This window comes from Pseudopodoces humilis, chromosome 3 (assembly GCF_049639895.1).
Source record: "Pseudopodoces humilis isolate 2021_Gansu_Grassland_sample_001 chromosome 3, ASM4963989v1, whole genome shotgun sequence".
NCBI lineage: Eukaryota > Metazoa > Chordata > Aves > Passeriformes > Paridae > Pseudopodoces > Pseudopodoces humilis.
In genome coordinates, this window is record NC_142202.1 from 42764417 (window position 1) to 42788772 (window position 24356).

At 36.8% G+C, this 24356-nt stretch overlaps 1 protein-coding gene across 1 annotated transcript in view; it reads left to right on the forward strand.

Annotated features, from left to right (window-relative positions):
- The first annotated feature begins 2529 nt into the window (after nucleotides 1-2529).
- Nucleotides 2530-24356, forward strand: part of NUP133 (nucleoporin 133) — a 29924-nt gene continuing 8097 nt past the window's right edge. The window contains exons 1-21 of the mRNA XM_005518548.3: nucleotides 2530-2763; nucleotides 3846-3964; nucleotides 4735-4838; nucleotides 5897-6004; nucleotides 7575-7706; nucleotides 8115-8285; nucleotides 8909-9064; nucleotides 9160-9230; nucleotides 9805-9952; nucleotides 10781-10928; nucleotides 11552-11709; nucleotides 12448-12539; nucleotides 14390-14553; nucleotides 16021-16115; nucleotides 16232-16456; nucleotides 17442-17564; nucleotides 18013-18112; nucleotides 19084-19326; nucleotides 20487-20620; nucleotides 22362-22520; nucleotides 23935-24070. Coding sequence (XP_005518605.1) covers nucleotides 2579-2763; nucleotides 3846-3964; nucleotides 4735-4838; nucleotides 5897-6004; nucleotides 7575-7706; nucleotides 8115-8285; nucleotides 8909-9064; nucleotides 9160-9230; nucleotides 9805-9952; nucleotides 10781-10928; nucleotides 11552-11709; nucleotides 12448-12539; nucleotides 14390-14553; nucleotides 16021-16115; nucleotides 16232-16456; nucleotides 17442-17564; nucleotides 18013-18112; nucleotides 19084-19326; nucleotides 20487-20620; nucleotides 22362-22520; nucleotides 23935-24070 — 2971 coding nt within the window. The 5' untranslated portion in view covers nucleotides 2530-2578. The remainder of the gene's footprint in view (nucleotides 2764-3845; nucleotides 3965-4734; nucleotides 4839-5896; nucleotides 6005-7574; nucleotides 7707-8114; nucleotides 8286-8908; nucleotides 9065-9159; nucleotides 9231-9804; nucleotides 9953-10780; nucleotides 10929-11551; nucleotides 11710-12447; nucleotides 12540-14389; nucleotides 14554-16020; nucleotides 16116-16231; nucleotides 16457-17441; nucleotides 17565-18012; nucleotides 18113-19083; nucleotides 19327-20486; nucleotides 20621-22361; nucleotides 22521-23934; nucleotides 24071-24356) is intronic.

A 24356-nucleotide genomic window follows, 5' to 3' on the forward strand; every position in this document is an offset into this window, starting at 1 on the left:
GAAGTCACATAGGAAAATCTAAAATTTGCATGCATTTTCCTCCCTTTTCTATTTTCCCATTTCTTTAGTTTCACTTCCTTTCTAAGATGACATCTGAAAGAACATTCCGTCCCATATGTTTTTGTCCTTTTTAAAGGCATATGTAAGTTTTGTATTGTTAATTAAAATTTCAGTGATAGAAATCATGAGTTTTGCCTAACTACTTTATTAGAAACAACTAGTAAACAATCTTCTCAAGGACAACTAGTAAAATAGCAGTGTTACGTTAATTTGAATAACTGCAGGGGGATATGTCTGGCAGTGAAGAGTTTGCCTCATGTTTCTGATTGAAGAGTCTCTTTCAGTAGAATCTCTGAAGATGCAAAACCCCACAAGGAGATTTAAAAAAGCTACAAACTTCTCAGATCACATTAAAATTCATCCATGCTAGGAAAACTTGTTGCTGGAAGACCTCATTGGCAATAGCTGAAATACCTAGTGCTGGGCAAGCTTAAAATGTTAGTGCCATTAATGGCACCTTGTGGAACATAGTGAAAGTATTAGAGGATGAAAATAAAATTACATCCAGATGTGGCTTTATTTTCAGATAAAATTTGCCTAGAAGCATATATTGTAGTCAAGATATGCAAAAAATACTCCTGATCCAGTTTCAGTGCTGACTATTAGTCAATGTATTTAAAGGGGTTTGCATCTTTAATCCTCACTCATGTAATTTCTCCTTACATGAGATCCAATGAGCCCCTTCATTCCTGTATTTACACGGTTTGCAGGAATTAGTTGCAGCTGAGCTGAATGAGTGTTTCATGTCTTTTGTCCATTAGTTATCCTGTCAGGTATTGCAGCCGACAGAGAAGTGTGAAAAGCTGCACAAGAGCTCTAGTCTACCGAAAAGCAAATGTTTGTCATAACAGGTACATTGGTTAGCAGATGTTATTTGAGTTACAACCACTCAAAAAACTCCTTGGGATATTTATGGGACAGTTAAGAACTGGTTAAGTCTCTAACTGGTATCAGTAAATATATTTCTGTGTCGAAAATGAGACTTCAATGTTGAATTGTATCTCTCGTGAAGATGGAGCTTCTTACAGGGCTGGGACAGCCAAAGGAAGCAGACTAATTTTCTGAAGAAGTGAAGCCTGCATATAGATAGGGTTCAACCAGCAAAACACAACTGTTCATGCTGCACCATTTTAAATGTTTTAGGAACGAGCTGTGAAAAGGAGCTTTCAGTTTTTAAAATAATTTTAATGTCATCAATCGTGAATGTTGGGAAATGTGGATATCAGCTTGAATTTTCTTCTGTATCTGCTTGCTTCTGTGTGCATTTCCTGATTTGGTTTGGTTTTGTTTGTTTTTCTTGATGAAGTGACAGTAACATGATGATTTAGCATCATATGTATAAAGAATATGTGTGTGTGTGTATATATATATGTATAAAGAAGGCTATACAGAAGGATATTATATTTATTTAACAATATAGGGAAGCTCCACCAAATTTTGTTATTTTGCTTTTTGCATAAAATCAAAGCCAAAGGAGCTTATTTGAATGAAAAAGACAAAGCACTGACACCGACAGGTGCCTCATACTTCAAGTCCTGCCAGATGAACTGTCTCAAGTTTTTCTCATCTGCACTTAGTGTCAGTCATAGGGCACCACAATCCACACAGAAAGCCTAACAGCCCTGAATCTATTATCAAAGAAAACGTTTTTGAAAAGTTATGCCATTTCTTTTTATGATTCTATTTTTAGTTAACTTTATCTTAAGTGATTTGCTTTGTTGGTAATATACATTTGACTCAACTTCTTCCCCAAGAGGGTGGTACATACCTTCTGAAAGTTTTTTCATGCAAACCGATGTCACTGAGCATTTAGTTCCCCTTGAAGGCTAAAATCTATTTTTATACCACAGAATAGCCGTAGTGCGTGGTTGTAATTCACCACAGATGTGAAACATATCGAGGTTTGCATGGAATATGGTTTTGCGTATCTATTTATTAAACTAATTAGAAATTTGGGGACAAACACAGGTACACACAGGCTATTTTAAAGATAACTCTTAGTGGAAATACATCCTTCCAAATGGTCTTTGAACAGCTACTTTTTGATCACATCCAGCCTTTACCTGCTGGCACTGGTTAGTGCCAGCTAATCGCACGAACTCGGTGAGGAACAGTACACCTAAAGCCACTCTTGCGAATGCTCCGCGGAACGTCCCGAAGGACCAAGCACAGCTTCAGGAGCAGCTGAGCGAGAGAACCGCGCTTCACTTTGGCTCTGAGGGCCGGCGGCGCTGGGGAGCAGCGCGGGGATGCCTTCACCCCCTGAGGGGCGGGGCAGGTGCCCTGCACCAGCAGCCGCACGCCTGCCGCGGGGTTTCCGCCGCTCGCCGGCAGGGGCCGCGCCGCGCTCGGCTCCGCTCGGCTCTGTTCGGCTCCAGCCGGTGCCGTTCCTCTCCTCTCGGTCACGCGCGGCTCCGTTCGGCTCCCGGCGGCTCGCGCGCGGCCCCGCCCCGCGGTGACGCGCTCAGCGGGCGCCTGGCGGGAGCGCGGGGCGGGCGGCGCTCCCACATCCACAGCCATGTTCCCGTCGGCTCCCGCCTCCCCGCGGACCCCGGGCGGCTCGGCCCGCAGGACCCTCGGCAGCGCCGCGCCCAGCCCGCTCTCCCGGCCGGGCGGCAAGAAGGGCCTGCCCGTCGTGGCGGCAGCCGCCTCCCCGGTGCTGTTCTCGCCGGCGGCGCGGAGGAGCGGCTCCCTCTCGGCTCGGTGAGTCCCTCCCCTCGTTATTAGGTGCTGGAGCCACTGTGGGTTACATTATAGTACTGTACATTAAAGCCGTAAATATACAGTACCTCCTGTTCAGCGTTATGAATATCTCTTTGTTGGTTATAACTCCTATATCATATGAGATATAAGAACTCCTGTATTTAAAAAGAAGATAAAATATCCAAAGTTCATACATTTCACGCCGACCCCTCTCCCCAGCATCTTCCCCTGTTTTCCCCCTTCCACACGGATCAAAACTGAGATACAGCATGAGCCCCAGATCAGTTTCAGGCTTCATAATCTCTTAGGCGTAGCAATTTGTCGTGTTGTTGAGATAAAGAGGATTGCCCAGGTTCAGTTTTGGGGAACTTTTACTTCAAGTCTACTTTATTTTTGGAAACCGTATGTCAGGATTGTCTACTAGCTATGTATCAACGTTTGCCATTTCACACGGGAAGGTCTGAGACATCATTTCACTTGTGGGGTGAAATAAAACGAGGGCATTAACTTCTAAAAGCAGAGAAATTTGCCCACCTAATTGTGTTCAAAAGACAACAGAGAGCTGTGCTGTTCCAGAGAGAGAAGGTGAGGAAAGATGCAAAGCAGCTTTTATAAATGGTATTGTGAAAGAGGTAGGCAGTGCAGTCTCCACAGCAGACTAAGGGTGGTAGAAGTGCTGTTGGATCCAAGCTGCTGTGGGTGTTTGAAGTGTTGCACAGTGTGTACTGCCCAGCTGTGCTTGAGTTAGGGATGGAAGTAGGCCCTGCAGTCAGGGAAGAGCTTCTGCTGAGCTTCTCCTGACATTGTGAATGTCTTCATTCTGTTGGTAACCTGAGTGTAGGGAAGTTGAGTTTGTTGCTGGTGGAGTAATGCCTATTCAAAGTCAGTTCTTTAAAGAATTTGATGATTACAGGCTAGCAACCTGTAAGGAAGTCACCAAATTATTGCTTTAGGTGGTGTTCCCAGAGGAGGCATGTTTATTTTACCTAAATCTTTCTAAATAGATACTCATGAAGTAAATGTCTGCTGAAACTGATGAAGGAGCAATAAAAAGTTAACTGTAACTTTTTGTTTTGTTTAAGAGCAACTCCTACCAGAGTTATCCAGCTTCCTACAGCAACTGAGACTATTAACTATGATGTTAAGGCTTTTGGATCCTCTCTGCCTGTTAAGGTTATGGAAGCCCTGAAGAAGGCTGATGGTAAGAATTGGTGTTCTTTTTCTCCATGAAAATTGGTAGGTGAGAGAATTCTTAATGTGTTGTTGATGCCACTGAAATGCTGACTTTAGAGGGGAAGCTAAAATGTCTGTGCCTTGCTTTCAATCCAGCCTGGTTATCTATATAACAATAACTATTACCCACTCATGTGGGTGTGAATGCATGGAAGTACCTTTCTGGTGCTGCTTATGCAATTTATTGTAAAAAAACAAGGGTTTTTAGTAACATTTACTTATTGCTTCTTTCTCACCTTTTTTACTTGTTTTGATTTTGCTGTGTCCTAAAGTGGATGCTTAATTTTTTTCTTTATTTCAATTCCCATTTGTTATCTCTTTCAAAAAGCCCTTGTAATACGAACTTTTCCCTGAGTTCAATAAATTGGTCTCCTATGCAATTTTTTCTCTGTGAATAAGTTTTTCCTTTATAGTAGATATAAGAGGAACCAAATATGTATCTTAAAAATAATAATTGTTGAGCAATTTACAAAGCTGTTATAATCTGCTCTAAATGGATGGAAATGGATTTTAGGGTTGTCTTTTCATTCTCAGAGGCTGAGGGTTTATCAAATGGATTGTTAAACTAGATGTAGTAATTCGATATGTTAATCAAATAGATGGAAATTCTAACATGGAAACTAATCTAATAGAAAATATTTCTTATTTTCGTATAAGAGTGAAAGTTTATTGGTTTAAAGGTTACTCTACAGTGTTTTAAAAATCTGTATGCTTTAAAAAAGTTACTTTTTTATGCAGCTGATGACCAGCTGAGCGTTCAAGTGGATGAATGTGGATGGGCCTGGCTAGTTCATAAAGAGAGGCTGATTATTTGGAAGATTGGTCAGTCTGCAGTAGCTAAGGTAACTGAAGGGTCAAGATGGGAAGTCTGTATTTTCTGCTATTTGAACTGGTTTATGCAATTATGGGGTTGGGTTTTTTTTAAAAAAAAAAAAAAAACAAACTGGAGTTTGTCTGGTTTCCCCCAAAAGCCAGGAGGATTGATATGAAGTCATGCTAACAACTGTTACTCATGTAAGTAAGTAACTGGAATTCAAGCTTTTTGAGAGAGCTTAAAATTTTTATATTCCTCTGTTCCGTTTTAATTGTCACCTCGTTAATTAATAAGATTAATTCTTCATATTTTAATGGGTGTGGCTCTTAGGTTAGATAGTCCTGATAAAGCTTACTTTGATAATTAAAATCTAATGGATATATTACAGATTGGTTTAGATTGATCTGGGACTGATTTTCAACTTGCAACAAACCCCAAAAACATGGTTAATTTCAGAGGTACTGAACATATGTTTCACCTAGATTTCTTACATCAAGAATTTTTGTATCCCCTCTGGACAGTGTTTCTTTCAGTGATGGTCAGAGAAAAACTGTAGTTACAAAATCAGTTTCTTTCAGTCAGGACAATGCATGTTATTTATAAAGATCCTGCACTTACAGGAGAGTGTCAGATATACACATTCTGACCCTTGGAAAGATTTTACAAGGAATTAAAATTTTTCTGGTTGTTTAACTGCAAAGGCGTAGGGGAGTGAGGAGCATTTCCCCATTCTACCCTGTTAGTACCTAATAAGTTTTCTCAAGCATTTCTAGTTTAATTTTTTTAGAATATTTTATTAAGAAGTAGTCAAATAATCTCCAGTAGAAATAATCCAATATTGTAGTGCTGTGAGAAGCATGCAGAAATAACTAAAGAAAACCAGTGATATTTGAAGATGTTTCTTAGCTGTTTGCTGGTTGTGACAACCTTGTTGAAATTGTTTCATGACATTTTTTTGGTTCCCTTACGCAGTGTCTGGGTTAGCTGAAATGTCATTTTTAGCAGTCTAAAGTCTAAAGATTTTGTGGCAGTGGGATAAGTTCTTCCAGTCTCATATTTATTATGACATCTCTTTCTTTCTTCCAGCTATCTCTGTGCAAGGAATTGCAGCTGCCACCCAGTGACTTCCAGTGGAGTTCTAGTTTAGCAGCTATATTTTGTCTCAATTCTTCAGGTGAAGCACCTTCTCTTCAGGTGATCAAATTTTAAATTTTAGTGTTTAAAAGCACCTTAAGAATAACTTTGAATATATCCTTTTTTATCAAAAGGATATATCCAAAATATTTGAAAGCATTTGGTGGTGTGTTATCTATTCAAAAGATCAGGATTGATAATTGACAGTAAATAACTTTAAAGTAAACAAACTTCTGCTAGTCCTTTTAAATTGCACCATGTGCATCTTACAGGAACAGATTAAATAATAGTTTTTCTTAAGATTACTTGATGTGCTTTCATAACAAACAAAAATACTGTAAACCGAGAGGTTAACAAACACCAGAGCAATCAAAAATGGGGTCTAACCAAGTGCAGTTTAAGTGCTGGCTGAAAATGTTCTTCGGTGGATTAATTTCCAGTATCCATGGATGAGAGGTAAACCCCAGCACCCTCCCTTGGCTGGTCCTTGTAAAGGAGCTGACACTGGAAGGACAGACTTAATCTGTCTTGACTGGTTGGTTTCCTAACTGGCGTTTTGTTAGTTACTCTGCTAGAGGATGAGGTTCGAAGATTGGTTCTGTTCTGAAAGTATGTTAATGATGATGCTGTCATTCACAAGAAGAACCTCTCATTTTCATCTTAGAGTTCAGTTAATATATGTGGTGCTCTGATAAAACTGGCTAAGAAGCTCTCCTTGGAAGTAAGGAGCAGCACAGAATATATAATGCAATCTTTTCTTTTGATTTGTTGTGTTACTCTTCCAGATGACAGAAACCAATTTTAGTATTTTGGGATTATCTCATGAAACCTGAAATGTTCTGACTTAGTCATATCCAAAGAAATTTAAGAGGAAGTAATTCACCTAACCCTAATACTTTTTTTATTGTATTTTAAAATTTTGCTGTCCTTTAGCTTGGTAACTGAAAGTCAGTGTCTAGTAAAAAATTGGTTAGAAAAATCCAAGGATCTCAATAACTCCCAGCTACAGTTCTTCCTTCTAATGTTCTGTAATTTTTACATTTTTTTTAACAACCAGTAGATAAAGTACCATGCTTTTCTCTAAATCTCTTACCTGAACAGTCTCTTACTTCACACTTTTAGTTTGGTATCTGTGATTTCCTGAGTTATGCTTATGCCTGTGCCTTTGAAGAGAAAAGCCACCATGTGATTTGATATTTCTCTTAAAGACACTAGAGCAGTTTCTTTGTTAAATTATAGTCTGCAGTTGAAGTCTTCCATAGTAGCTTTTAACTCTTGGCATCTGAAATTCTCCACAGGCTCTTTTCTGTTTTACAACTGTAAGTTTTGTTTGCATTTTAGCAGCAGACCCTGAATTATTAGGAATAAGAGCCAGTAGAAGATATTCATTAGGAAAATAAATAAATGAGTGTAACAGTCCCTGCACAAATTAAGATGTGCTGCAGAATGTTTTTGTGGTTCAGTTCCAGATTTGTCAGTGTGTATCCATATGTATTTATTGCTTTCTTTTGTCTTTGTCACCCACAATCTTGATATGTAAAATAACATGTTTTAGGTTAAGCTGCAGTCTGATTTAATATTATTATCATCATCATCTTGTCTGTTCTCTTAATTACGTTTTCACTTCAAGTCTCTGGCAATAATGGTTGCCACCAGTGAAGGCTCTGTGCGCTACTGGCCCAATCTTGCACATGAAGGATCCTATACAGACACTTTCACAGACTTTGGAGGCTCTCTGTGCAGTTACCTCACAGCAGTAAAGGTAAGCCAGTATGATTTATATTAAAATGCCAGTTTTATTCCTAATCTAAAGATGGAAAAGTATGCTCAGTTTTAATTGTCTTAAATCTGCAATAAATGTTGTGAAGGTAACGTTGTTTTTTATCATTAGATTCCAAGGATTACGTGAGAGTTTAGTTCTGTTGTTTAACTGAAATTAACTGAAACTAACTGAAACTTAAATAATGGATAAAAATGTCATATGAAGCTAAGAAAATTAGTCTCTGCCCGTGCTAAGTACCTGTGAGATGTTTATTTTTTTTCTAAGGATGCCTTGTCTTGTTCAGTGTTTACCCATAAGAGCTGACATGAAGAATTTTAGCTGACAGTAGAGTTTTCTACAATGTGATTTTTATTTTTCTTTAATGTAGTTGCTTTCTCTTTTTATTAGGGAGGAAGCTTTATTTTATCATCTTCCAGAGGTCAACTAGTCCGGTTGATACCTGATAGTTCTGGCAAAATTCATCAACACGCCCTGCCACAGGGACAGGGCATGTTTTCTGGAATTGGTAGAAAGGTTTCTTCTCTCCTGGGTATATTGTCTCCTGGAAACGATGCTGTGGTAAGCTTGAGAAATATTCATCTCTAATTTCTCTCTGTAATTTCTAGCCTGTGTTTAAGAAAGGAAAAAGAAAATATTGTGTAAGGATGTGTGGTGACAAAAAGAGACAGGAGTCACTCAGCTCATTTTTGTTACTTATATTTCTTTGAAATTTGAAACAAAGACAGAAACCAAATAAATCAGTATGTTTTATGAAGGCAAATGCTGGCTTACTCTTTAGATCTGAATAAAAGGAGATTTTGGAATAATAGTCCTTCCTAGGGAAAATGAAATGGTTGCATGTCCTACCCCTTTCTAGTGATAGCCTCATTACTAATTGAAGAAACAACCTGTAATTCTTTTCTGATTCAGCACTGCCAAGGGTTGATGATTGGGTTGTGTTTTGCCAATGAACTCCACAGAAGCTGGCAGGAAGTACAAGAAATGTATTTATTATGGATGTTCTTTTATCTATAAAATAAGGCTTCTCTTGGAAATTATCATAATGCTCATCTTGAGTGCAGCTTTTGGAGATTGCCCAAGGAAGTTGACTCTTCTTGTGGACTGAGAGTGGTCTAGATTATTCTATCCAAATATTCAGGCTTTCCTTTAACCTTTTTAGCTTTTTCATTTTTTAAATGCAGATTTCTAGTGTTCTTTGGGATAGAGAGAGATCAAGCTTTTACATGCTAACAAGTTCAAATCTAAACAAATGGGAGATTGATGATTCATCAGAACGTTACATTCTCAGCTGGGATATCAACAGGATCCTGAAAGAACATATTACAGATGCAATTTGGGTAAGAGCCAGTTCAACTGGAAAGGTTTAGTGTGTTCCTTTTAATTGATAGTCTGTTTATATACAGTTACACAACAGATGTATTTCTTTTTTTAGGGGTCTGAAAGTAACTATGAAGATATTAAAGGAGGAGTAAATATACAATACATGGATTTGCAACAGAACCGGTAAGGGAGTATGCTTGCATCTGGTAAGACCTTCATTTTTGAGATAAATCTATTCTGTTTTCCTGCAAAAACTTTATGTAAGCAATTGCAGTTTAATTTTGCTGGAGTGGAACTGTTGATAAAGTAAGCACCTTATATTAGGTGATTAGGTTATCCTATATTTCATGCTATCATCTGTTTAGCATTACGAATCCTTTACCTGATAATAATTCCCCTTTACTTTTTTTAGTGTCATTTTATCAGGATTGTGTATTTGTTTAGTCTTGATTTTACAAAGACAAAAAATAAGCACGGTAACTTGTTCCAGCAGATGCAGAGAATTTAGAATCTCTTGCATTTGATTTAATTACATGAAATTACAGCCACCCTAGTTCAGTTTTGTACTGCAATATGAATACTGTTAATAAAGTAACTTGAAAGAACAAATAGCAGTTTTTCTTTCTAAAAAATAAAAGATTGACCAATATCTAGTTGAGACTGTAGTAAGGTATCTTTTTCTTTTGAGAGCTAGTGTTTGAGCAAGTAAAATATGTAATGATCGTCTCTCAGTGGTGTGATATCTGTTGTTGAATAGTGACGGACTGGTCATACTTGCTGCAGCATGGCATCCTGGAGATCGTCCATGTCTTGTCTACTACACTCTGATAACAGTAGAAGATAAAGGCTGTCAGATGTCTGATGATGTTGTTGTGGAGGTCACACAGTATAATCCATCTTTTCAGGTATGCTAATGGAGGTTCAGATACCAGCTTAGGAAAGTTCAGTGTTTCAGAGTATTCATGTACATAAATCATGTGTCAGGTTTTTGTCTAAAGGAAAATCAGTTTCCCCTGCAAGTATGTATTTGTAATTCTCTGAGGAAAATGTGTACCAGCATCTCTTAATGTTTAGCACCAACAGTATGTAAAGTTTATGCTTTGCTTTTTAAGGTGTAAGATAAAACCCCCAAAAATAAGTCTAATCTGACTCCTATTGATTTATTTTCATTTTTGTGCTGTCTGTGAAAGTTTCTACAGAGTGATTTTATCGTATGCTCTTGTAATCCATTTAGAACAGATCTTAAACTCTGAGACTTATTGCAGGACAAGGAATTAAGAGATCTGTTTTTTGGTCCTTGCTAGACAGCTGGCTTACTGGGAGGGGAGGACACATTGATTGCCTGTGCTGTGTCTTCTGGAAGCATAAAGCTGGGGATTAGATTTCTTTGGTAAACTTCTTCCACTCTTCCCCCTCTCCCCACTGCCTGTAATGGCATCTTAAAGCTCAAAGGTGGAAGAAGAGTGTGAAAACTGTTGAATAATTGATCTGTTTACTTATTGCTCCCTGTGAAATTAGAAAGAATATAATGTATATGGAAGGGGGAGAAAAACCCCAGGATCTAAAATTTTAGGGCAAAACGATTTTATTAGGTTTTTTAGGTTTTAAGTTGCATCCATACCTCATTGTTAAAAATTAAAACAAGTTCAGGCAACATGGATTAGCATTTAAAATTTTTAAATGTTTAAGGAGTTGATTATATATGTGATATTGTTTGTATTCAACACTTTCAGTCAGAAGATGAAGTGTTGTGCTGCCTGGTAGTCCCAGATTACTTCAGCCATGCTGCTTACCTTTATAAGGAAGATGAAGTCTTTGCTTGTTCCACTGGAACTGGCAGAATTTCCTTACCACAGGAAAAAATCATATTTGGCATACAAGGTAACTTGCTGGGGAGGGAAGTCGCATTTTGTTGGTACCTCCTAATTCAATATTTTACAGTATTTAGATATCTCAGAGAGCAGTGTCATACTTGTGCTCTTTTATTAAATGTTTCAAGTTGGGAATTTCTCTTAAGTGCATGAAGATGTGACATCCATTATTGTTACTCTACAGTGTTTCAAATGAAAACGAAACAGATCCCTGTTCTTGATATATGAAAAAATGGGGATTTTGCTTGTGGGGCTTTTTCCTTGCTGTTTCTCTTTTCTAACTTTCACTGTAGGTTGATTTTTTTCCTTGAAATTAACTCAGTGCCATGTGTCTCTAAGTACGTCATCCATGACCTTCAAAGGTGTTTTCAAGTATGGCAGGAGCATTGGTCCTTAGGTAGAATTTGAATTAATCAAATCTTTAATTATTTTTTTTTTTAACATTTGCAGTATCTGGAAGTCTACATCTAGAGTAGCAAATAGTTACACAATTTTTCCAAGTGAGGTCCAGTTATCAATTACTGTTGGTTGATTAATGACAAAAGTCAATAATTGTCTATGAAATTCTTAAGTTTTGGTTTTAAAATGTAGTGGTATTTATGTGCTTGCTTTTTTTCCCTCTCCTTATTTTAGGAGATAGTATTTTAGGAGCAGGTTCCTGTAATGGCCTTCCCATCTTCTTTGCCAAAAAAAGTGGACTTCTCACTATCTTGTCCAGGGAAAATATTTCTGTGCTTCCTGAAGACCTTGAAGATGCCCTGTCCTCTTCTATTGCTGGACCAAGAAGTGAGGTAATGGTTATTTGCTTGCCTGGTTGAAAACAAGGTACAAGAAAAGTGGTTTTTTATGTCATTTTTGAATTATCACTGTGGAAATCCTGGCTTGTTTGGGTTTTAAAGTTTTGGGGTTTTTTTTAAATAGAGACTCAAACACTTGTAATGAAGGTAGTTTTCAAGAGAAAATTTTTTACATATGCCAGTCTGAGTAGCTTTTTTTGCTTTCCTTTGTTTCACAGTTGAGGTTTCCATGAAATTTTTTCCTTGTGGCTGTGTTGCTGTTTATCACTAGGCCTAATATAACACTATAATCAGTTGTTATTATTAACTAGTATTTTAGTGGAAGGCCTTTGTGTGATTGCTCTGATTAAACTGTTTTTCTTAACGAATTTGTTTCTAGTTAAGTTTGTCTGCGGTTAAACCATTTTAGTGGATGGTAGTACTCAGGAATACCTTTAAAATCCTATCAAAAATGGTTTGTCTGAATCTTCAAATAACTATCATTAAAAAATCTGATGGGCTGAATAAGTTGGTGTAAGTTCCTTTGCAGATGGTGTGAATTTTGGTCAAACCTCTGTGTGACTTTCACTGTAATGTATCTTAGAGGTTTGTGTTTGACTTAATAAGCACAACTGCTTCCTGGTGGTGATTTTATTTTAAATCTGTGGCATTACTATTTAAAAATTCTGTTTTGATTTCATAATGAAGATTAATATTTGTCTTTTAGCTGATGTTTTTATTTTGCGTTTCCAGAGTCCTGCATTTGATGCAACTGGTAGGCTAGAAATTATAGCTCAAGAAGATAAAACCAAATTACTGAAAGCTGCTTTTCTACAGTACTGCAGGTAGAAATTGCACTTTGTTTTTGACCCTTTGTTTGCTGTTTTTGAAGGCACTGTTGCATTTGAGTAAGAGATTGTCTTGGGTAGGATATTCCTGTGTTATTTTAGTTGTAGCTATTTTAATGACACACATCTTTATTAGGAAAGTGTTAAATACACCTTGGGCTAGTGAAGAAGGGAGATGTGCTAGAAAGGAGCAGACTTCTGTAATTTCAATCATTTGTCACTTTGTGTAAATTCTATGTGTACATTTGTGCCAGTGAAACAACTTTCAACTTTGCATTTTGTCTTCTTTATTCTTTAGTAAGTAGTGTTTTGTTGTTGAAAAAACTTTTTCATCCTCATTTTTATTTGCCTAGTTGTTTTCAGTATTACTTTTGAATATACTTATGGTCATGAAGATTAACTGCTATGGCAGACTTTGGGCAGGATGATTTAGACAAATTCTGCATGTGTTCAGAAGTGTCATTAAACAGAAGTGCTGCTGAAGACAGCTGGAATAGCTGTGGTCTGAGAGCACAGCTAACAAACATGATCTCATTGAGGATGTGTACAAGGGAATTGAAAACAAAAGGAAGTGGGAGGTAGTAAGGAAAACAGTGTGAAACAGTATGAAAGTTGGAAGTTATTTCAATAAAAATCTGGGTTATATTTATGAAACTAGAAGAAAATAATAATTTTATGTATATAATAGTTATTCTGAATCTTTCTTTCAGAAAAAAATAGTCTGGTAAAATGAATGGAGCAGTCTTGCACAGAACAGGTGTAGCAGTGGCCTATCCAGATGGCCAGTGAGTTGATGCAGACCAAATAATGGAAGGTTGTGCAGCCACTGGAAGTGTAAAGTATGCCAGGTGTTTCAGCTGTACAGTGAGCTCTGGCAGCTTTACAGACCTCGTGATCTTTAGAGGGGATAGGAAGTTCTATGGAAAGATCAAGTTGACCCTTTTTGAGGGTGCTTCATGATTTGAAGGAGTTAATAAAGTCCCATGTAATTTCCTTAAAAACACATCCTGTTGTGTAGTAAAGATGGGACTTTCATTTTTAACAGAAAATCCAGTATATTCCAGTTTTTCAAAAGTATCCTTTGCTTTAGTTATCTTTGTGCAATTTTTGGATGCACTGCTGGGTTGGTTTTTTTAATTTGTAGACATCTTAGTCATGTGAGCGTTCAAACTGAAAGTTTCAGGAAAAATATAAATACTTCCAGTATTGGACTCACAATATCCCTTCTCGGTCGGAATACTATAACATTTTAGTCATAAAATCAAATCCCTGGGTTTTGTGTATATTGCATAATTCTTACATAGAAGTACAACTTCATACCTTGAAGATCTGTATTTGCTTGCTTCTTGCTTTTTTACTTATTGATATGAATAAGAGAGGATTCTTTGAATTTATAGGAAATAAAAATAATGCATTTTACTGGCTGAAGCATTTTCCCGACAAGCTTCCCCCTCTATTGCCATTAGTACATTAGTGGGGGTGATTGAGAAAATGGAGAAAATTTTAAAGCAAGCAGTAGAAATTTAGTGACTTAACTACCAGATGCATCCAGGCTTAGCTTTGTGTGATGAGTCTTTTCTCTTTAATAATAATAGAGGTAATAAAAAAAATGTTCCTTGACTCCTGGCTTGTGCTCTTTTGATTTATAAGTTGTGCAGCCTACTTGCTTTTAAAGAATTGGAATGCTTTTTATCCACAGTTAGTTTAGAGAGAGAGTGCAAAAAATGTTTGATGTGTATAATCTAAAGCACTTCACAAAAAGTGTATCAGAAAATCCTGATTAGCTTCTTTTTTCAATAATCTTGTCAGTTGATTTTATTTAGCATACTGTGTTTCATTTATTTCAGAAAAGACATAGTCAATGCACAAAGCATGGTAATTGAGGTCTTTCCAAGTAATGCGGATATGGATTCTGATGCTGAACTGGATAGAGCAGTGACTCAGATCAGTGTGGACTTAATGGATGATTACCCTGCCTCTGATCCAAGATGGGCTGAATCTGTACCTGAAGGTAAATGTAATTTGTTGGTTTTTGAGCTTTTTGGGGGTTTGTTTGTTTGTTTGGGTTTTTTATTTGCTTGGTTGTGGGTTGGGGATTTTTTGTTTTGGGTGTTTTTTGTTGTTGTTGTTTTGGGTTTTTTTTGGTGTGGGGATTGGTTGGTTTTGTTGTTTTTTTTCCTGAAAACAGTATCTATAATATTCTAAATAACATTATACTTTAAGCTTTGCCAAGAAGGAATAGGTGTCCCTTGCCCTCTATCACCACTAGATACATTTCAGAAAGACTTAAAGATGATAAATTATGATATTACCAGATAAACTTGCAGTCTGCTGTGATTAGTTCTTAACTTCATACGGTAAGCACAAACAGCAAGGAAAACATATTTCTGAGAGAGTACTTTGTGCAAGGATCAGATCACTTTAGTATTTCCAAGATCTCTTGTGTAGTTTTGAATCATTTTCCAAAAAATAGATGTGTTAAGAGAGAGCTTTGTGTTCATTCTTAGCCCTTTTGTCAGTGTAACTGCACAGGTTCTGCTCACCTTGGATCCTGGGTAGAATGAGCTGGTGTTCCTCTGGGGCTTTGGTATTTGTCTGCCTAAAAAAGAACTAGAGAAGTTGGTTTACAAGTATTTGTTGTACATAAAGGATTAAAGCAGGCATGTTTTCAGCAAGAAACTTCTTTGTTCAAGCTTTGGTGTCTCACCAGTTTCAATTTGAAATTGGCCTCGAACCTCTAGGTGGTAGTTGCCAGTTACAGAGTAGAGGCCTAATTCGAAAATTCATGTAAATAGTTGCAGATGGATGATGTTTCCTGTTGTTGTTTGTGTGGGGCAGCCAGTTGGAAATTGTCAGGCATCACATCCTCACTATTTTCTGAATCAACTTTATTTTTAATTTGGCAGCCTGTCTGTGTTTATTTCTGACTAAAGCCAGAAATGAAAATTGATAGCTTCTTGGAAATTGTCTTGCTAATTTTGCTCAGTGGTAGTTCTTCAAAGTTTTTTATCTTGATATTATAAGCACACAGTTTATAAAAAAAAATCTGGATGCAGAGTTAATTAGATAAAAATTCCTGTTAACGCTAGTTACTAGTTTCTAGTAGCTGTGGTCTAGGGCATAATAAATTTAACAATAGCTAGTCCACCATGAGGATAAAAATATGGGTCTGAATCCTACTAAAACTAGAATATGCTCATGAGCTGCTATTTTAGCAGCATATTGGGTATTTCAGAATAGTACTAATCTAAAGATACTTTATTTCTTCTAAAAGCTTTACCTCAGTCATGATAGAGTTGAAAAAACCTGATTAAAAATAGCATGGTAAGCAGTATATAAATGTGTGCATCTACTGTAAAAGGTACCAGTGTGATACCACTGTAAAAACTGACAGATCAGTTTACCTCAGAGGCAAAAAACATAGTTGTCCAGAAATGAAGATATCAAGTGCTCTGACCTAAGATTTTACTTTTTTTAGAAGCAGCTGGTTTCAGCAACACATCTCTAATTCTTCTTCATCAGCTAGAGGATAAGACAAAAGCGCACTCCTTCTTCATTGAGTTTCTTCATCAGGTAAATCCTACTGTTCTGTTGGTATTAGCACACATAGTTTATTACTTCGTCTTGATTCCTCTAGAACACTGTTTAAAGTGCATGGGGTATTTTGTTTCGTTTTTTTTAAATAAAAGGTTGGTGTGTTTGAACGTCTGGGCAGTTTTCCAGTGCGAGGGATGCCGATGGCCACTCGACTGTTGCTCTGTGAGCATGCAGAGAAACTGGCAGCAGCTATTGTTCTCAAGAATCACCACTCTAGGCTGCCTGAGCTGGTGAATGCTGCTATACTGATTGCATTAAACAAAAGGGAATGTGATATTCCACCAAGCCTTACCCCTGCGGATGTGTTCTTCAGGGAGGTAAGAAACCTGTCCTTCCTGAATTACTGTATAGCCTTGCATGTGATAAACATTACAATGCTTTGAAGTGTACTTTGAAACTTTTCCCTGTGGAACTGTAAAAATCAATTCAACTTTACACAACTACCCTTTAAATACGGTTAATGTGATAGTGTTTTCCTCACTTTTTGGTGTCTGCAGCTGAAACATGAATTTCGACAAATTTTAGTAGAAGTAAAGTTGTTACAATTTCCAACTACTCAACATGGATGAGCAATGGAAAAGACAACTGAAATTCTCTGACACATAAGAAGATGCATGCTAAACTATAATTTTTAAGGGATGTACTGAAGAGTATGAAGCTTTCCAGATAGGAGAGCTGCTTTGATGAGCTATCCTGGATGGAATTACATTAATTCAGTCTCTTCTAATTTTTGTCTTCTCTAATATTAGTCAAGCTAAGTTAGTTCTCAGTTTATGCTGTGTTCCAGTCAAGTACTCCGTCTTTATTTCTTTCTTCCTTCTTAAGAAGAACTATGCACAAAACATTTATTCTTAGGAGGTTTTTTACTGCAGAGAACAATAGTTGCTAAGGGAGAAAGATAAATATAAAAGAAAACAGAAATAATAGTCTGCTATTTTAAAGCAGATTTTTTTATCCAGTATAGTTTATCTAACAAAGATTCTACTGCCAAATATTCCAGAAAATTATAGAGGAATATGCTTAATGGAGTGCATGGAGTTGTCTCCAGAAATGAGGATTTTTTTTTTTCCGTTTTAGTTTTAAGTCCAAAAAGAAGGTATTTGTTTATAGTTTTAAATATTGTATGAGCCATAAGCTGATGATCTCATTATGCATTAAGGTAGTTGATAGCTTTTTTATATTTTTTGCTATTTATGTGGTTTATGCTAACGTTCTTATTTTTCTATACAGCTCTTGGCTTTTAGGTATCAGCTGATAGTGGACATGTTTGTGTTCAGTGTAACTTTTCTTTCTGTCTTCAAGGTATCCCAGATAGATTCCATCTTTGAATGCTTATTAGAAGAGGAGGAACAAATCCTGAAAGATATGCCTATTGAATCAATTGAGTGGGCCCAGATAGTTGTCAATGTGAACAACATCATTAAGGTACAGAGCTGCCTTCACCAAGATGTTTGTGGGAGGGGAAAATAAACATTAAAGAGCACAGAACAAGTGTAGCACATCCGAGTTACTGACATGAGAAGAAAAGTGAATGTGTTTTCACATGTCCAAATACAGTAGGAAGGAAAAGACAGCCTTGGGCAGAATTAGGGACATTCCTTTTCCTCCTGAGCCACTGTTAAAGGTAATTGAGAAGCTGCAGCTTTGTTGGAAGTTGTGAAGTCATGAATATGTAGCAAAATGTTAAGTGCTTGTGTTTGAGCACTGAGGTTTCTTCCTCAGTCAGAATATTCCCTTCTGTCCAACTGAGAAAGTGGTGTAGAAAGTGTGTGGATATTAAAAGAAGGTTTCAGAATTACAAAAGACAGCATCTTTTGTGGTCGGTGTATACTGAGGTAGACTTTAAGATTCTCACATCCTTACCTTTCAATAGGATATGCTACAAGCTGCCTGTCAGTATCGTCAGTCTAGAGCCTCTTTATATAAAACAGGAGAACTTCCAGAAAGAGAACCTGAATATATTCCATGGACAGGTGAGAAAATACTATTACAAGTTCATAAGTTTCAGAACACATGAATTTAAGTTGGAATTTTAAACTCACTGTTAAAAGCTGCCACAGGGTTGTCAGTGAGAGTAAGTGAAAATGAGGTTTTCATTGGGGGAGTGAAATGGGATGAATCAATGAAACTTAGTTTGTCCAGTACTGATGATGGCTTTTTAAAACTTGCATTGCAAACTTGGCTATAAAATCACAAGTTTGGGAAACTAATTTTAGAATGTTTATAATTTTTTTTTAATGCATTGATTCTGGTTGGCAGATCTGTGGGATACATAACATTAAAATAAATTATCAAATATGACCAGTAGCTGTTTTAAAAGGACTGATGATTCTTTACTTGCTTAAATGTGTTTTGTTTTGATGGTTTAATAGTGTGAAAAACTATCAGAACAAATGTTCTTAGAAGCAAGCACTTTCCAGTTGGTGCTTAAGCTTCCTTGTAGCCTCTACGTGTAAAATGCATTTGTTTAGTGGTTCCAAGACAAAAATCTTCCAATCCATATTCCTCCTCACAAAAGCAGGACCCATGCAAACTCTTTTGTTCTTGTGTTTTGATGACCATATCAAAGTATTTACATCACGTTAACAGAAGTTACTTTTTCCTTGTGTGTATTCTCTTACTTTGCCCAGAAATAGTGCAAGTAATTATTTTCTTCTGGAAAAAGAGCTGATGTTGGTAGTTGGCAGCATAGATCTGCATAGCTCAGGCTTTTTGTTTACCACGTCTTAGCCCAGTTTACTATGTAAAAGTAGATGGGAGTAGTCGTTTATTGCAGGGGTGGAGTTATTACTTTGATTTTCAAAACAAAAACATTTATTGACTTTTTTCCATTGTATTTTTTTATTTTTTAAATTATACACAGTAATGTTTTTCTTACGCTTTGCCATAGATTGCTGTGGTGATTGGAGTATTGCTTTAATGTTCCCTGTGTTGTTTTCCCAAGCCTCCAGTGGCCTCCGCGCGGCAATAGCGCGTCAGCACGGTGTCATCCTGAAGGTGGTGTATCCCCAGGTGGACAGCAACCTCCGTAGCATCGTGGCCGAGCAGCTGGTGGCACTCCTGGATTGCTTCCTGGATGGCTACGTGGCTCAGCTGAAGTCTGTGGATCGTCTGGCTGATCAGGAGCGGTACAGCAGCGTGGAAATGGAATACGTCCAGAAAAGATCGGAGCTCTTGTCCCCTCTCCGTGAGTGCTCTCCGTGTTCTTTAGCTCAAAGATTAAATGGTCTGTTCAATGAGGAAATGACACCGATTTGATAAAGTAAATGGCATCTGTGTATGAATTGTGCTTGCTTTACACAGCTGCTTTCAGAGTACAAATGACTGGTGTATGATCTAATGAGATAATTACAAAGTAAAAGCAGGTTACAAGTTAACATCCAGGACCACACTTCATGTTTGTGCTTGAATTTTTGTCTACTGCTAACTTGTTAGCAGATATTATCTTGTGCTGCCTGGCTGAAAGCAGCCTGTAAATGGCTTCTAAATGTTTATATTGTTGCAAGTTGAGATAAACCTGTTTGCCTGAAAGCTTGTTTGATGTTTATCAGTGAACAGTTACTTTTTGAATCCCAATTATTTAACAACTGTACCTATTGTTTAACGTGTTGGATGTGGTCAAGTCCTGAAAGAGTAAACCATAGAAAAGCTCCCTTTTAAAATGGAAATGAGTTGGTGTAAATGCATTTTAGTAACTTTGGAAAGTTTAGTTTTTTTACTGAAGTAAATTATATAGGTAGAATAATCTAATGGTAGTTTTTGAGCATTCTTAGAAAAAGCTAAAATTATCATTGTCCATTTTCCTGACATTCATGGGCCCTGTTAGCTTATAAATACATTTTGCATCATTATGTTCTACCTAAGGTTCATATTCCTTACAAACAAAACTAAGTCTTCTGCTGACTCTTACATATTTAACTGAACAAAAAGGAAGATTTTCAGTAGTTTCTCTTTAATGCAAGCCCAGTTGTCCTTATTTGTCCTGCTCTTTTTCAAAAGCCTATGGCTGCTGCTTTTTTGCTTGGTTTTATTTAAGTGGCTGCTACTGTAGAGGTCAAGTCATGGGTGGAATTCCCTCCCCCAGTGCAAATAGCAGATGATGCTAAGTTCCAGAGGAAATAGAAAATATGATGCCATTTAGTATTCCCTTTTTCCCTCTTGTGCTGTGGGACAGAGGAGGTAGGTCTGTGAGTGTGTGTGTGCACGGGAGATGTACGCAGGAGGGGAATGTTTGTTTGGGTATGTGTGAGTATCTCCTTGATGGCAACACTTGACACTTGCTTTCATTTTTCTGGTCCCAGACGAAGGTGAGCTTGTTCAATAAAACTTCTTTTTTTTGGTTCTCAGTTTCCCTGGGACAGTACCAGTTGGCAGCTGCTTTAGCAGAGAAATACTGCGATTTTGATATCCTGGTGCAAATGTGTGAGCAGACAGACAACCAGGCCAGATTACAACGCTACATGACTCAGTTTGCAGACCAGGCAAGTCTCTTCTATTTCTTTTAGATAGTGTTTTATAGTAAGTTTGCCCCTGAAATGTTGCAAAGTTTATTATTTCTTTCTGGGGTTTCTTTTCCCTTTTTTTTTTTTTTTTTTTTTAATGCATATGTAATTATGTATACATACAGGGGCAACGTGGAAAATTGAAGTTGTTATTCACTGTAAAGTATTCAATGGAACATTTTACATTAGGAAGGCAAAGCTAGCCAGCAGAAATAAAGGTGCTACCTGTATAAACAGTGCCTTTTCATGGGACCTTTTTGTGCTACAGAATGTTTTCTCACTCTTAACATTTTTCAGCATTTTCTGACTTCTTCACTCAGGTGCTGTTGTCATTACATTGTTGTTTCATTAAACTAACATAGTATAAAATGGAGGATAATTTCCAAAAGAGATGAAATTGTTAAATGTATAGATAGAAAAGTAATTAATGTATAAATAGAAAAGTAGTTAGGAAGAGTAGGAAGGTGGGGCTCTTGCTTTGGGGTTTTTTTGCATTGCCCTGCTACATATATGTTGGACAGTTTTCCCACTGTCTGTTAAAATCTAGTGTAATAACTAGGTGTGCTGGAATATTAGAAAGCTTAAGGAAAAGGTGGTAGAGATTACTTGAAATGTGTGGGACTGGAACAAAAGAGTCTTAATTTGAGAATTGGTGAGATGAATTTGTTTAGCTTTCCACAACTATTTGGGATAGAGAAATCCTGCAGTCTATGTGTTTCCTAGTAAAGAGAATACATAACTGTTGTTTTAATAACAAAAAACTAGAAGTATCAGTAATAGACAGAAATTATAGCAAGCTTTTTAAATAGTGCCTATTAAATGCTCAGCCTGGCTGTCGAAGGGGATAAATTATCTTTTTTTTTCCCCGTCTTCACATGCTTTATTTTAAAGGGGAAATGTAAAACTTCCCAAAAAGAAGTTACTGTGGCAAATGTAGAGCTGAGTATGTAAGTCTAATGGATAGACTGATGGCCTCTTCAGACTTCATTTTTTTAATTTGTTAATGCAATTAAAATTTAATGTTACTCTAATATTGTCCTGAAAAGGCCAAATTTAATCTCAAACAGAAGTCCTGATTAGTTACTTCACATTCAAGTTTTTGAGGATAAAATAGGGTGTTTTTTCTCTTAAAAAGACAGGTGTTTTTTTAAACAATGTCTGAGAGAAGGAAAGTTGCAGGTTAGCTTGTAGGTAGGAGGGAATGTTTCAAAAACAGTGACAGCTGAAGTAAGCTTGCTTATGAAAGGAAATAGTAAGCATGGAGTTTTGAGTGGGGGGGGCAAAGGAACAGGTCTGAAAATGACATGAGAAAAATTGTGATTGATGTGATTCCTGTTCTTGTGTTATAAAGTGAAGAATTTACTTTTGGCACTTCCATCACTTTAACTGAAGGATTCTGTTTATCAGCATCTGTTGTAGAGAGCTCATGAATGTTTTAAACACTTCCTATCAGGATTCTTATTGGGATTTTTATCAACACTATTTTGTGTCATGTGTGTGGGTGTCTGGCTTTCTCAAGCAGGTTCTTACTATTTTCTTACCAACTGTATTTTATAGTTTATAAATTTATAAATTAAATTTTATAGATTTATTTATTTATTTTATTATTTTAGAAAGCACTTAGAAGGTAAACCGATACTCAAATGTATTTTAAATATATAAATATTTAATTTTATATTAAATATATTTTAAAATTTGTTCATATTTCTGTTATGTTCAGAACTTCTCAGATTTCCTGTTTCGCTGGTATTTGGAAAAAGGAAAGCGAGGAAAGCTGTTATCTCAGCCTATTGCTCAGCATGGACAGCTGGCCAGTTTCTTGCAAGCACATGAACATCTGAGCTGGTTACATGACATCAATAGCCAGGATTTGCAAAAGGTAGGGTTTCTTAAATGCAGCCAAGTGGGAACACATGTTGAACAGGTCAGGTACATGTTCAAGTAGGTCATTTACTGAGTTATGACTCTTTCTTGTCAAAAGACAGCTTATCCAGGTAATTTGGGGGAAGGATGGCAGATAATTAATTTGGTACTTTTGGCCAAAAGCCTCCCTTCAGGCACCATCTGGTATCTCAGGTAAGCCACCGCACAACATAATGGAAATCAGGGCTGGTTTTCATCCCTGGCTGGTGGCTGGTACATTTTATTGCGGAAGTTTGGTTTGCCTACATGATCACTACTCTGTTGGAATTTATATTGAATTGGAATATATATGGAATTGGATTTATAGAGAATATCAATAGCATTTTAATGTTATCCCACCAGGGGAAAAATGAAACTTCTCTTTCAAGACTAACACCTTAAAGCTACAGAATTTGGTGGTATCATGAAAGTAAAAAAGCTATTGATAACATTTATTGCTTACGTTCGTAGTTTAAAGTGTTTTTAGTAGCAAATGTGCATGTGGATAGATTAATGTGACATTGTTTTTAAACATGATTATTTGTTGCCTTCTGGGCTTTCCAGTTACATCCCCTCTTCTTGCTGGTCAGTCTTTCCATCCTTCTGCTAGACTTAAAAATGTGTTTCATTTAACAGTTAAAAGTATTTCAAATCAGAAATGGCTTCTTTCAATCCACATACTTGTTTGCTAAGAATGAAAACCATGGAAACATTTCTCTCATTCTAGGTTTATAATGCCATATTGTTAAACAAACAAAAAAGTCCCACCCACCAACCCCAAACAAAACAAACAAAAAACACTGAGAATATTGCAATATTCCATTTGTGATAATTGAGGTTTTCTGTGTTGTGGCAAAGCACTTTGAAGAGGGGGTAGGGATTCTAAAATACACAGTTAATTCAGTGTAGATAGTTTATTTCTGAGTAAGTGCTCAAAAACTGTTCCTTTGTCTGATAAACCAATTCTTGCCTCTGTATTTGGTTACTGCAGCAGTTATACACAATTCTCTTTTTTCAAGTTCCCGAATTAACAGGTAAATCAACCTGCATGCAGAAGTGTTCTGTCAAAACATATTTGCCTGGCTTTTATTGCAAAGTATTGAATTAGATCCTGAAGATACAATGGGTGAAGTTGCAATTTATCCTTTGAGAATGAGGTAGGTTTTTTTGATTAGCAATGAAAAGATTTTTAAATTGTTGAAGGAGAGAGCCTCTTCTTGAGGAGTGTAATGCAGAGTTTCACTGTGCAAATTCTACAACTTTTAAAATTAAGGGTTATAGTGTTACAAACCATAAATAGCTGTGAGACTTCTGTTCAGATAAAATCCTTGTCTGTTAACCTTCTGATCCTAATTTACAGAACTGATTTCTAGCATCTTGATTAATTTTAGGCTCACAGAACGTTGCAGACTTTAGCAAATATGGAGACAAGATATTTTGCAAAGAAGAAAACACTTCTTGGCTTGAGCAAATTAGCTGCACTAGCATCAGACTTCTCAGAAGACATACTACAAGAGAAAATAGAAGGTGAGAAATAAAAACAGGGCAAAGTGAAGAAAAGACTTACTAAATTAAAGAATTGGAATGTCACTGATTTTGGAGATTGTTGTTTTTTTATGTTGAGGGTGCTGACTTAGTGTGGTAAGAATAAATAGGCTGATGATTTTGCTCATTTTAGGAAGCACAAAGAAGACAGCATGAGATGCTAACCTCAGTATTCACTTTCACATGTGAATTAGGACTATGAGCATGGCAAATTTGTACCTTTCCATTTTTTCTACTAACATGTAAAATATTGGCAAAAATAACAAGC